This window comes from Dermatophagoides farinae, chromosome 5, assembly GCF_024713945.1.
Source record: "Dermatophagoides farinae isolate YC_2012a chromosome 5, ASM2471394v1, whole genome shotgun sequence".
NCBI lineage: Eukaryota > Metazoa > Arthropoda > Arachnida > Sarcoptiformes > Pyroglyphidae > Dermatophagoides > Dermatophagoides farinae.
Genome location: NC_134681.1, coordinates 1664247 through 1678415, shown reverse-complemented (window position 1 = coordinate 1678415; position 14169 = coordinate 1664247). Strand labels below are relative to the sequence as shown.

At 28.6% G+C, this 14169-nt stretch overlaps 3 protein-coding genes across 5 annotated transcripts; all 3 read left to right on the top strand.

Annotated features, from left to right (window-relative positions):
* The first annotated feature begins 5071 nt into the window (after positions 1–5071).
* LOC124498945 (uncharacterized) lies at positions 5072–10182 on the top strand. The gene is made up of 3 exons (XM_075731523.1): positions 5072–5999; positions 6276–7501; positions 7585–10182. The coding sequence occupies exons 1-3, from the start codon at positions 5717–5719 to the stop codon at positions 10180–10182; spliced, it is 4107 nt and encodes a 1368-aa protein (XP_075587638.1). The 5' UTR covers positions 5072–5716.
* Positions 10183–10228: 46 nt separating this feature from the next.
* Positions 10229–12167, top strand: LOC124495784 (uncharacterized). Its single transcript, XM_047059219.2, has one exon. It carries the CDS (start codon positions 10229–10231, stop codon positions 11693–11695), a length of 1467 nt encoding a protein of 488 aa, XP_046915175.2. The 3' UTR covers positions 11696–12167.
* Positions 12168–12200: 33 nt separating this feature from the next.
* On the top strand, positions 12201–14121 carry jagn (jagunal). 3 transcript variants are annotated; one of them, XM_047059208.2, is made up of 3 exons: positions 12201–12403; positions 13197–13289; positions 13369–14121. In XM_047059208.2, exons 1-3 carry the CDS (start codon positions 12312–12314, stop codon positions 13985–13987), a joined length of 804 nt encoding a protein of 267 aa, XP_046915164.2. In that variant the 5' UTR covers positions 12201–12311; the 3' UTR covers positions 13988–14121. The 3 variants fall into 3 exon arrangements, with proteins under 3 accessions (XP_046915164.2, XP_046915157.2, XP_075587639.1); XM_047059201.2 differs by having other exon boundaries at positions 12244–12403; positions 13098–13289; XM_075731524.1 differs by having other exon boundaries at positions 12253–12403; positions 12474–13289.
* Positions 14122–14169: the final 48 nt, after the last annotated feature.

The following is a 14169-nucleotide window of genomic DNA, read 5'->3' as shown; positions in this document are numbered from 1 at the left end:
ACACACTGACATCAAGATAGAATGAAAAAAAATATATATCGGAAACAATGATCCAAGAAACATGATGATGAAAAACCTGGAGAAAGAAAAAAAAATGAACTAATTATTACAACAACAACAACAACAACAACAACAACAACGATGAAAATCCATTAATAATCAATATATATTTTCACTAAACACGACAAACGAAAAACAATAAGAAATGGTCACTTTAAACACTATATGGGGAGAAACTTGAAATCAAAGTTTTTTTTTGCGAACAAAAAAAAAAATAAATTAACTGCTTCCATGTGTGTGTGTATGTGGTGCAATTGGTCATCGAAATGATCATGATGATGATCATTATCATTATCAATGGCAATATGACACAAACAAACAAACAAGCGACGAAAGAAAAAAAAATCAAATTGACAACAACCCGTTATTATCATCATCATCATCATCAACATCAACAACAACAACAAACAGCAACAAAAATGAAGCGATAATGAAAAAAAAGAGAGCAAAAAAAACGGAAATTGATTGATTTTGAACGAATGTTGAACAAATACTGTAGTAAAAAAAAAACAACAACATGACATTTACTGATTTCAATCCAAAATTAATGACGATGATGATGATAATGATAATGATTTTTTTTCAATTTTTTTTGCTGTTTTATTTGTTTTTTTTTAATAAAAAATTCAAGAGTGAAAAGAGTGAAATTTTCAATTTCTTTATTATTGTTCAATTGTCTTTTGCAAAGAAAAAAAAACGTAAACATAACCTTCACATCATAGATGGATCGATGAAAATGACAATTGACATTTGCATTTTCATTTTTTTCTTAAATCGGATGTAAAATTGTCAATTGTTGTTTCAGACATTGATATATATATATAATGATATCTATTGGACAAATCCATTTTCAAAAACAAACAGAAAAAAAAATCCTTTGACCTTTTATAGGGCCACATTGATGACTATGATGATGTCTATTATTGTGGTTTTCAATATGAAATTTTGTCCATGTTTTGTTTTGTTTTGTTTTGTTTTGTATAATATTCCATTTTCTCTCTCTCCATCTCCGGTTTTTTCATTCAAAATTTCTAGATCATCATCATCATCATCATCATGATCATCATTTGAACCGGATGATTGTATATATTGTAATATTTTTGTGTATGAAATAAAATGGCCTCGATATATATTTTCTTTATTTTTTATTTATTTATTTATTTATTCATTGTCATCATCATTATCACTATATTATGTGCATGACATTCACCAATGTGGATCATTCACTCATTCATTCATTTTTTCGTGGGATAGATCATCATCATCAATTGATCATCATTATAACTCGATTCATTTCATTTTTGAACAAATTTTTGTTTTCCCCTTTTTTCCTGGCTTGAAATGATTGAAACTTTGAAAAGAAGAAAAAAATTATCGAATCTTTTTTGTTTTGTTTTATTTCTAAATGATTGATTGATTTTTTTTTCTCGTTCGTTCATTGAATAAGAACAAAAAAAAAATCGATACCAATTCAAAACGGCTATTTTGTTTCATTCCATATTCAAGGTTTGATCAAAAAAAAAAAAAATAAATAATAAAATAAATGTGATCACACACACTATTATCTTTTTCATGATCATTTATCATTATTTCCAATATATCAATTTCATCTTAATTTGCGTGTTATTTTGCCCTTTAAACAAATTATATATTATGATGATGATGATGATCATGATGATGACCAATATTGTACAGAAATTATAAAAAAAACACAAAGTGTGTGAGTGAGAGAGCTTGTCTCTGTGTATGTGTGTGTGTGTGTGTGTATAATTTTGCTGAACTTTATGTTTTGTTTGTTTTTTTTTGGCCATTGTGTGTGTGTGTGTGTTTGTAAAACAATTGAACGGTAGATTATCATCATCATCATCATTATCAAGATGTTTCAATTGACTGGATTTTTTTTTTTTTTATATTCATCCGTTCAATATATATGTTAATTAATTAATTAATTTTTATCAATTAATTCGTTTGTCTGTTTGTTCTCTTGTCATTGTTGGCCTATGACCTCGATAATGACATTGTATTGAAAATGATAATTTTTTTTCCGTTTTATACGTTGTTTTCAAATATATTAAAATGTGAATCGCATTTTTTTTCCCATTCTGTATATGATTAAACTTTTTTTCTTCTTTTTTTTCAAATCAAATAAACGAAAAAAATCTATTTGTTTGAATATGATTCAATGGTAATTATTCATTTTTTTTTGTTTCCCATTTCATTATCATTATCAAGATAAAGTTTCCCACTGTAGTAGTGGTAGTAAAAACAAAACAAAACGAAACTAATGAATTTTCATTTATATGAAATTTGAATTTTTTTTTTATTTGCAATGAAACAAACAAACAAAAAAAAATCGAAAAGGAATATCATTTGTCATTTTTATTGTGTGAGTGCATTTGTGTGAATGTGAACTTGGTCAAGTTTTGACCTTACGATCCAGTGCCAAAGATTATTTTGCATTAGAATATTTTGTTTTTTTTTCTGTTGTTGTTCTTCGTTTCGAAAAGTGCAAAAAAAAAATGATTAAATTTTTTTTTTCAATCAATTAATTTTGATTTATTTAGGAAAATGAAAAAAAAAATGATTGTCGATTGTCGACTAAAAAGAAAATTCCACTTTTGTTGGATTTATCATCATCATCATCATCACCAATGTTGGTGGATTATATAAACTTATTATCATCATTGACATACGCACACATGTTTGTGAATAACCCTCATTATTATTACGTTGTTGTGGATTGAATTTCCGTAAATCGATATAAAAAAAAATGCACTTGACACACTGTGTATGTGTGTGTGTCTGTGAACGATCAGATTAACAATGAATGTTCACAACCGGATTATCATCGGTGATTATCAATTGGAATTTTCGAATGTTGAAAAAAAACAAAATATTTAAGCTGAATAATATAAATGAATGAATGAATGAATGACTACAAAGTCAAAAAAAAAATCAATTTTTTCAATAATCCCATTCAATCAATGATGATGAATTTCTTTTTCAACTTTGAATTTGAACTACAAATGAAAAATTCAATTTATCAATTGAATCAGAATGAATGAATGTTCAGCAAAAAAAAAAAACTTGACATTCAATTCCACGCCTTTTTTATGTGTTACACTTTCGTTTCAACAACAACAACAACAACAACGACAACAACAACAACAAAAGAAATCCGATAATCATCTGATCGCTAATCGTATCATCATCATCATCATCATCGTTTTTTTCCCATCAAATCAATATGTAATTATTATTAATTATATATATTAAACAGCAGCAAACATAAAGAGAAAGAAAGAGAATAAAAGCAGATTTATGTCGATCAAACAAAAAAAAATCGATCGATCGATCGATTTTGTCGTTGTTGTTGTTGTTGTTTTCGTTGCAGATTTAATTGATTTAAATTCATTGAATTTTCATCTCTTTATATTCTTTACCATTTTATAAATCGATTGACAGGTAAAAAAAAAGAACAAAACAAAACAAAACAAAAAAAAGACAATCGTCTCGTAATGTTTTATCATTCATGACTTTAATTTTGATTTTGTCCTGATTTTTTTTTCTCTTCATCGATTATTAATTGTTGTTGGTGTGAAATGAAAAAATCCGTTCATCAAATTGGAAAAAAAAACGATGATGAATTCAAAAACAAAACGAAAAAAATAAAAATCAATTTTGTCGTTATTGTTGAAAAAAAGGATGTGATCCATATATTTTTTTTCGGGTGAAATCAAAAAATCAAAAAAAAAAAACAAAACAAAACACGTACACACGTATTTTGTTGTGTACGTGTTTTGTATTGAGAAAATTTTTGTTGTTCAAATGATGATGGTAAAACAAACACACAGAAAGAATGTCGTGGACAAAAGTCATCAACCAACCAACCAACCAACCAACAAAATCCAATATTTATGGAGAAAAAAAAATTTAAACAGCAAAAAATTGCCCTTTTTTTCTTCTGTAAAAAAAAAATTTTTCCTTTCAGATATCATAACCAGAAAATAAAATTATTGTGTGTGTGTGTGTGTGTGCAAAAAATAGGTTGATGAAATTTTTTTTTTCAAGATTCTTATCTACGAAAAAAAAATCAAAAAAAAAAAATTTAAATAAAAAGGGTACCATTGTGAATATAAAAAAAAATTCCTAAATACAATATATATATGCAAATTGTATCCCATGTCAAATGAATACTCATTGATGATATGATAAAGTGAAATGAATGAAAAGCAATTATCCACGTATTTTTTTGGATCCATTTTTAGTGATTTTGTTCTTTTGTTGTTGTTGTCGTTGTTGTTGTTGTTGTTGCACCCAACAATAATGATTAACCGAAACAGATAAATAAACCCGAAAAAAACGACAACAATGATGATGATGATGATGAAAAAAAGCAAAAAAAAAAATAGAATAGAAATTGAGAAAAAGTGAAAAGAAAAAAATTAATAAAACTTTCTCCTTTTTTTCTGGATTCAAAACGAATTCAATTCTTTCTCTCTCTCACTCACTCACTCACACACTCTCAAATGTCTTGGGCTCTTCTTCTTCTTCTTCTTCTTAAATCATCATCAATCAAACATTTTTTTTGTTTTGTTTTGTTTTGTTTGTTGAATGTTTTTTCGAGATGATTTTTTGTATCTTTTTTTCGCAAAAGTGAAAAGTGAAAGCTAAGTAAACCATCACCATCACCACCACCATTACCACCACCAACAAATCAAAACTGGGGAGAAAAAGAGCCGATAGGATGTTTTTTCAGAGTGTGTGTGTGTGTGTAACGGATAATAGATAACGGTAATGTGTGTGTGTTTGGGAATTTATCTACAGAAAATAAAAAAATTAAATGTCTCTTTCTCTCTCTCAATGAGTCTCTACTGTTCCAACATATCTGATTCTCTTTGTACTGGATTTTTTTTTTTACTTTTTGGTGATATGATCCAAGACAAATCAAAAATAATGATGATGATAGGTCTTGAAGTTTTTTTTTCTTTCTTTCTTTCTTTCGTTCTTTTCTTTTCTAAAACACATTCAACATGTGTGTGTGTAATGATTATTATAATAAAAAAAAATATTGTGCATCTTCATCTTCATCTTGATCCATCCTCTATCATCATCATTATCATCATTTGAAATGGGGACCACCATCATCTTATGTTAGACAGTTATAAAAAGACAATGACCATTGGTCAATTTGAATCATTCAACATTTAGCCATCGTAACGTTAACAACAACAACAACAACAGAGTGTGTTTTTTCCATCTTTCATATTCTGTTTCGATTTCGTTTTTGTTGTTGAATTTTTTTTTGTTATTTATTCATTTTTTTTAATTTATTTTTTTTTATTTGTACATTCGTTTGTGTTTATAAAATAAAGTGCTGCTATCTGGATATTTTTGAATGTTTCAAATGTTCATCAATACATCACAACAATATATAATGACTATTTGATCATTAAAATAATTGATCGATTATGGATCAATGATGATCAATGAATATTTGTCGATGATCATGCCTTCATCATCATCTGAGTTGTTTTATCATTATCACCAATCAATTTTGATCAATCACAACTAGACTTCTTGGCCGATTGAGTTTTTGGATTTTGTTTTTATTGATTTTTCAATTTTATTTTGTTTTCACCCGTTCAAAACAAAAATGTTAACATTAAAAAGTTTGTCATCTTCATCCATTTATGAAGATAAAATGTCATCATCTAAATTTCGATCTAAATCATCATCATCATCATCAGAATCATTATCATCATCAACAACATTGGCTTCACGAATAAAATCACCATCAACATCCATTTATCATCGTAATCATCATAATCATCATCATCAGCATCATCATTATTATCATCAACATCAACATTTATTTACGATGACTATTTTGAATCTAGTTATTATTATATTGGCCACCATTTCAACATCGATTGTTGGTAAGTAATTTTTTTTTCTTTTTCTTCTTCTTCTACTCATTGATTACTTTATATATTTCAATCATTTCCAATATTGACTATCTATCGGACAACAAACAATTGATTTGTCAAATAAATTGATAATGAAAATTATGATTGTTTTATCTTCGGTCATCGTTTTTTTTGCACGGGAAATAAACAATCATAATTTCTGATCGATTTCATTTTTGATTAATTTTTTTTTCTTCATTTAATTTCAAATTATGTTTTTTTTTTGCTGTTGTTGTTTTTTTCCAGATGCAAATCAATATCAATTATCACAATTACAATCACCAATATTGAATAATAATAATAATCATCATCATCGTCCAGGTTTATATCATCATCATCATCAATATTCGATTGGATCGAATGGAATGAAATTTCGTCGTGGCACTATAGCTGATATTGATGAAAATGATGATCATTTACAGCAACAATCACAATCATCATCATCAACATCATCATCTCCATCATCAACATTATCATTATTTGATGCCAATAAAACACCAAAACAATCATCATCATCATCATCACCATTAATTGCAGCCGAATCAACGAATGTTGTACATAAATTTCAATTTGAATTCAAACATGAACCATCACCATCACCAATGATGAAAAAAACGACAACAACAATTCTGCCAACGACAACCACGACGTCTACAACTGCAAAGACAAATAATATTCCAAGATCAATATCAGAATTAAATACACGTGGTACAATTGTTACACGTAGTATTGCTGATAATGGTAATCAGAATCAGAATATTAACAATGCTGTTGATGGTAGTAATAATGTGAGCAATAATCTTGGATCATCCTCAGTATTGACATATCGTACACATCATCGTTATAATCATCATCATCATCATCATCCATCATCAACAGCAGCCGCTGTTAATATACAACCGGCAACAGTTACAGTCGATGAAATTGTTGAAATTGGGCCACCAGATAATGATCATGATCAAGTAGAAATAGTTAAACATTCATCATCTCTTCCTCATAGAAAAATACCGGGCAATAATGTTGATCATTTAGCTACGGCTTTAATTGATGATAAATCAATAAACAGTACAAATCCGATTGCAACGGCCAATAATGATGATGATCATGATGATCATGATAATGATGATAATGATCCTTTGAATTCTGATGATAATAATAATGATGACAATGTTGATAACAACAGTGGTAAACGAATAATTAAACGTAAAAATAATCAAATATCAAATCTAGAAAATGGTAATGGTAATGTTTATACAACAACAATGATGAATGGTAATGATGATGATCATCATCATCTTAATCATAATCATCATCATCATCATCAATCACAATCATCATCATATCGACGACAGCCAATGTTAATGTCAATACAAAATCGTCATAATCATAATAATAATAATCATAATGATGATGATACTGGCAATGGTGGACATCCAATGTATTATAAATTTAATAATAATCATACTATTCAGGTAATTTTTTTTCATTGTTTTTTATTTTTTCATCTAAATCATTTTGTTGTTTTCTTTTTTTTTTGTAAATTTTAAATTAATAGAATATTGTAATACCATTACCTGCACATCGTTTAAATGATCGATCATTAGCTACAGGTGTTATTGTTATATCACAAGATCATGGATTTCCGCCATTATTTCATACACCGATTGATGCAACATCTTTTCATCATCATCCACATGCACATTATCATCCTGTACAGGGGATATCATCATCATCATCATCATCGTTACCACGATCACAGCCAGTAAGACGATATCAACCAACCACAACATCGGCAACAACATCAGATATAAATCAATTATCCACTGATATTGGAAGACATTATCATTATGAACTTTTATCAAATAATAATAATTTAAATGATTATCAAAATCAATTGGAAAATCCATTTGGTGATAGTCATGTTACACCACGTTCAACAACAACATCGACAACGACAACAACAACAACAACAACAACGCCTCCAACAACAGTGGTTAATCATTTTAATTTACCTGCAACAACAACAACAAAAGCAAATGATCAAAATGATATGAAAAATAATGTAAATCAAAATAATAATACTGATCATCATGATTCATTAAATAATAATATGGAACGATCAACAATAATAGATGGCAGCAGTAGTTCCATTTCAAGTAATAATAAATTTAATCCACCAAAACGTGCTATTCAAAATCATCATCATCATCAATCATCAATGAAAGCAAGAATACAGGTAACACGACCAAAACCAAATGTTGTTAATATTGATCTAATTAAAACTTTAACAACAACAACGATGACAAATCCTGATGATCATGAAGATGGAGTGGATGATGATGAATTAACCACAACTACAGCAACAACAACAACAACGAATCCACATAATTTATCAAATGAAGAATTAACAATAACAACAACTGCCGCCACACCTACAATGATTGATAATCTTGATAAACAAAATGATTCAATTCCATTGATTATTACATTGAAGAATCATCATTTGGAAACATTTGAAATACCAAAATCTACAACAAAAACAAAAAAACAACGAATCGGTAGTGTGGCAACACGAATACAATCATTGAGTAGTGATAAAAATAATTTAGATGATGATCAGCCACGAAATTTTGATATAAAACTTAAATCAAAAACATTGGAATTTTCTGATAATGGTAAACATAATGATAATGATGATGATGATCATCGTAATAATCATATGGAAAGTTTTACATTAAAACGTAAAGTTAAACAACAACCACATTTGACATTTTCAACACAATCACCGATTGCAATATTAATGGATCATGAAGAAGCCGTAAATCATGATGAACATCCGGGCGTATCCAATGATGAAAATAATCAATCAAAACGTTCATTTACTGGTTCAACAAATGTATTGAATTCATTGGTAAAAGAATTAAATCAAGCAATTGAAAATCGTATGCGTGAATTGGCTAATCGAACCGAATCGAAGACAACAACCACAACATCGACAACGACAACAACAACACAGCCATCAATATCGACAACGACAACCGAAATGCCTGAAATTACAACGACGACAACATCATCATTTATTTCGAATTCAGATGAAAATGAGAGTACAGAAATGGAAGATGATGATGATAATGAAAATGAACGATCTACAACAACTACAACAACAACAACTCCAAATACTGTAAGTACAGTTATTTATGATGAACCAGAAACAGGACTAGAATCATTATCACCATCAACAACAACAACAATGACACCAAATATTGAAGAAATTGTTGATCTAACAACAACAATTCCAACAAAAGATCTTGACGATTGTATCGATGATGATGATCATCATGATGATGATGATAAAAATTCTGGATTAGAACGTGAAGGACCCGTAGTGAAAATTGATCGTAACAAACCAAATGAAGAAACATTGAAAAGACATATTATACATGATGATGAAGATATTGAAGATTTACTTACAACAATAACACCACGAACATTTTTCCATCATCAACATAATCGTAATGATGATAATGATGATAATAATAATGGTAGTTCCGGTGAAACGCCTACAACAACAGCAACAACTACTACAATGTTTGATGAATCATTTACGACAACAGCCACTTTACCTACCAATGTATTTGGTAAACGAAAACAAACGACAACGACAACAGCTAAGCCAAAAATTGAACGTGAAATTGATGAACATGAAATTGAACAAACAGCAACATCGGCTTTAGATCTGGATGAAGATGATGAAGAAAATGTAGTAATACCTACAACGACAACAACAACAAAGACAACTGATAATGCGATTTCAATTGAGGATAAAGAAGAAGAAGAGGAAGAAGAAACGGAAATGGCAACGACAACAACAACAACACCGGCTCCAACTACAACTACGACAACAACAACAACAACAACAACTGCTCAACCAACATCTACTATACGAATAACGACAACAACAAATCCAACCGTAAAGATAACTAGATCGGCTATTAATACATTGAAATCATCATCATCATCATCATCATCATCAAAAAGGTGGACAAACCAAAGGAAAAAAACAATCATCATCATCATCATCAAAATCATTAAGATCAAAATCACGTCAACAATCATTATCGACATCGACAAAATCAATCAATACAATTGTTGAACGTAATCAATTTGGTTTACCGAATATTAAATCACAACGTTTTATAATGACAAAAGTATCATCACCATCGACCACAACAACGACAAGCACGATAACAAAAAATCCGATATTGAAAATGGATATTACAATGCCCGATGTGATTGAATCACGTAAACATACTACTGTACAGAAAATGGATACACCAACGGTAACAACATCGACCACGACGACAACTACAACTCGTCGGCCATCATCATCATCATCATCATCATTATTATTAGCAAAAATTAATCGTATCGAACAAGGACAAAGTCCATTGAAACCATTATCATCGAATCCATGGAATAAGAGACAATCATCATTATTGGATTCAATTAACAATAATGATCAATATGATGATAATGATGATGATCAAATTTTAATAAGACGTCCACCAGGTATGCCAAAAATACCGAATAATTTTGGTTTTGCCAATGTAATTATACCGGATCAATTGATGATTAATAATGATGACGATGATGATGATAATACGAAAATCGATAATAATGGCGATATTGATAAACAAAATGAATCAAAATCATCATCATCATCCGCATCATTATTTTCGAATGATAAACAAACAAATATAGCTAAATATGAATTGGTTGAAACATTGAAGAATCCAAAAAATGCACCATCATCATCATCAACATCGACATCAAAGAATGATAAATTAATTAAATTCAATTTTAGTGAAAATAATCATAATCATAAAAATAATAATGATGATGACGATGATTATGATAATGATGGTGATGATAATGATGATGATGAAATTGGTGAAGCAAATGTACCTGGTGTACCTGGCGTTGATTATCCAATTTTTGGCCACATACCTGATACTGATTTTCAATGTTCAAAACAACAATATCCAGGTTTTTATTCTGATATGGAGACTGGTTGTCAAGTTTATCATAGTTGTAGCCTGAATAGTGTAATGAAAAAACGGCATATAACCATTGAACAGCGGCAACAACAACAAGATCGAGATATTGTAGCAGCAGCATCAGCATCAATACCAAAAACTATTATGATGTCTGAATCAAAATTACGATTAACTAAATTAATACCATCATCAACGACAACAACGGTGACAAATCATTCACGTAAAACAACCGAATTGATTGGTGGTAAACATAGTTTTCTTTGTCCAAATGGAACAATATTTTCTCAAGAATATCTAATCTGTGATTGGTGGTATAATGTTAAATGTGATGAATCGCCTAGATTTTATCCATTAAATCGTGATGTTTATGCATCCGGTTTAAATCTAGGTATTAATGGTGCTAATCATAATCATCATAATAATAATAATGATCATCAACAACAACAAAATCGTGATCAACAACCACAGCCATCAATGATAAACAGTAGGAAAATTTCTATTGCTACTACAAATGAACAACAACAACAACAACAACAACAACAACAAAAATTCATGACAATGACCAAGGATACATCATCATCATTTATGCCAATCACATTTATTCGTTAATACGTTCGATTTGATTAATTGTTTTGTTTTTTTTTCATTTCACTGAATTAAATTTTCAAAAAAATTCAATTTTTTATCTGACAATTAACCAACATGAATTTTGTTTTTGATTTCATCCACTACATACAAGTTTTTTTTTGAATTTGCCATTTGATGAGACAAATTTTTCATTTTTCATTTTGATTAAATTTTTTTTTGTTTTGTTTTTCATCATCTTTTTTTTCACAATTTATTTTTTTTTCGATTCTTGTTGTTTTTATTCTTGTTTTTTTTGTTTGTTTGTTTTACAATTTCACAATTACACAATTTTATTTTATCAAAATGTCTACACATTTATTTACAAATTATAAATATTTTTAACCAGGATCATTTGTTTGTTTGTTTGTTTTTTTTTCGCTTTGTTGTTTTTCATCAATAATTTCATTTTTTTTTTTTATTAATATGAAAAAAATAATAAAAAAAAATCGTAAAATAATCCGGTACTGGTTTATATGAAGGGGAGCTGTGCAAAAAAAAAAAAACAGAACAGAACAGCTGTGTATGATGTGTACAAAAAAAAATATGTGTGTGTGTACGAGTTTTTTTTTGTTTTGTTTCGTGCAAATTTGTTGTACACATGTTTTTAAATTCTTTTTTTTTTCATTTTCATTGTTTGGATTCCATCATCATCGATTTAAATCAGACAAACAAACGACGAAAAACAACAAGGTAAATTTATTTAATTCAATTTTATCATTTAAAAAAAATAAAATTCTCTTTATTATCATTCAATTTCGAGAAATGAAAAAAGGAAAATATCCAGTCTGAATTTTCTGAATTTTATATGATGAATAAAATAATCGCTTTGTAGACGTATGAAAGACGAATTTGCATTGTTTGGCATCAATTTTATCATCATCATCCATCCATCCATTCATTCATTTAAATTTAAATGAAAAAAAATATTCCTGTTGTTGTTGTACATAGGCGCCATGATTCTTTAAAATTCTAAATTTAGACACTCGACGACGACATCCAGTAAAATAAAAGTCTAGTGGTTGTTTTGGAAAAGAATTTTTTTCTTTTCCACTACGATTCTCGTTCGTACTGATGTAGAAGAAATGTTTTCGTTGCTCTTTTCCACACATTAACACACACGCAGCGACCGATTATGATGATGATGATCATGACCGAATTTGTGTAATAAAACAGGAATTAACTTTCGTTTAAATGTGAATTTGTGAATTAATCAATCAATCAAACAAACAATAATAATAACGATGATAGCCCATTGAAAAAATAATGGATTCTATCGATCCACTGAAATGATGATGCATCATACACAAGTTTAAACTGTTTTTTTTCTTAAAAAAAAATTTCTCTTATTTATTTATTCATTAATGATTATTCTCATCATTTTCAGGAAATTCAATCATCTATTCTGACTACGATTCTGGATATTTGTTCTGATTTTTTTTCTCTTTTTTTTTAATTTCAACCAAAAAACAACAACATCTGCTAGAAAAAAAATGGCTTCCAAAGGTAAATATGTTATCGGTACGGATGGTACAGATTATCAACATCGACAACGTGTTGTATCAGCTCATTCATTCAGGTGAAGAAAAATAATGTTTGAATATGATGATCAATCATCAATTTATTAATTTATTCATTTTTTTTTTATTACTTTACAGTGCCATATCAAAACATTATCTAAAGATTACATTTTATCTACATTTTCTTCTTTATCTATTGATTATATTAAAATTAAGCGAAGATATATTGGATCGTATGGATATATTCATATTGGAATTACAAGAATTAGAGATACCGAAACCAGATATATGGGAATGGACATATGGTTTATCATTTTTATTCACAATATTTGGTGCACGTGCTATACGTACGAATTCATTTCGTATGATTAAATATTATCTAATGGGTATCGGTTTATTTGCATTCATACCTATTGTTTGGGCACAGCAAATTTATTTTATGGATTTTTATAATTTTATTTATGAACGTGACATTACAAAATTACAATTTGTTTGGCATAATCTACCATTATCGGTTATATTTGAAGCATTTTCAATAATCGCCATTCAGGTTCATATTTTTCAATTATATTATGCATATAAATTGTATAAATTATGGAAACCATATTCACAACGTCGTCAGCAGCAGCAACAACAACAACAATCATCATCATCATCAACAACATCGTCGTCGTCATTATCGTCATTATCACCATCACAAGTTCAAAATTCATCCACCGCAATAAATAATGGTGAACGGATGAAAAAATTCAACTAAAGAAAAAAAAAAATTGCCTGTTCTCTTTCTCTCTATCTTTCTCTATGCATCTGGATAAAATTTTTTTTCCGTTTGATTTTGATTATTTAAAATTATATATTTTCATTATAAAAATAAAATGATTATATTTTAAAGAATCAGTGATGTGTCATCACTGTATTTTGATTTTTTTTTTTGCCACT

Excerpts from the sequence above, each read along its gene's own strand:
- LOC124498945 (XM_075731523.1), top strand. The coding sequence starts at position 5,717 with ATGTTAACATTAAAAAGTTTGTCATCTTCATCCATTTATGAAGATAAA. Across the intron at positions 6,000-6,275 it reads CATTTCAACATCGATTGTTG|ATGCAAATCAATATCAATTA; the intron begins GTAAGTAATTTT and ends GTTTTTTTCCAG. Across the intron at positions 7,502-7,584 it reads ATAATAATCATACTATTCAG|AATATTGTAATACCATTACC; the intron begins GTAATTTTTTTT and ends TTAAATTAATAG.
- LOC124495784 (XM_047059219.2), top strand. The coding sequence starts at position 10,229 with ATGACAAAAGTATCATCACCATCGACCACAACAACGACAAGCACGATA.
- jagn (XM_047059208.2), top strand. The coding sequence starts at position 12,312 with ATGTTTTTAAATTCTTTTTTTTTTCATTTTCATTGTTTGGATTCCATC. Across the intron at positions 12,404-13,196 it reads AAACGACGAAAAACAACAAG|AAAAAAAATGGCTTCCAAAG; the intron begins GTAAATTTATTT and ends AACATCTGCTAG. Across the intron at positions 13,290-13,368 it reads GTATCAGCTCATTCATTCAG|TGCCATATCAAAACATTATC; the intron begins GTGAAGAAAAAT and ends ATTACTTTACAG.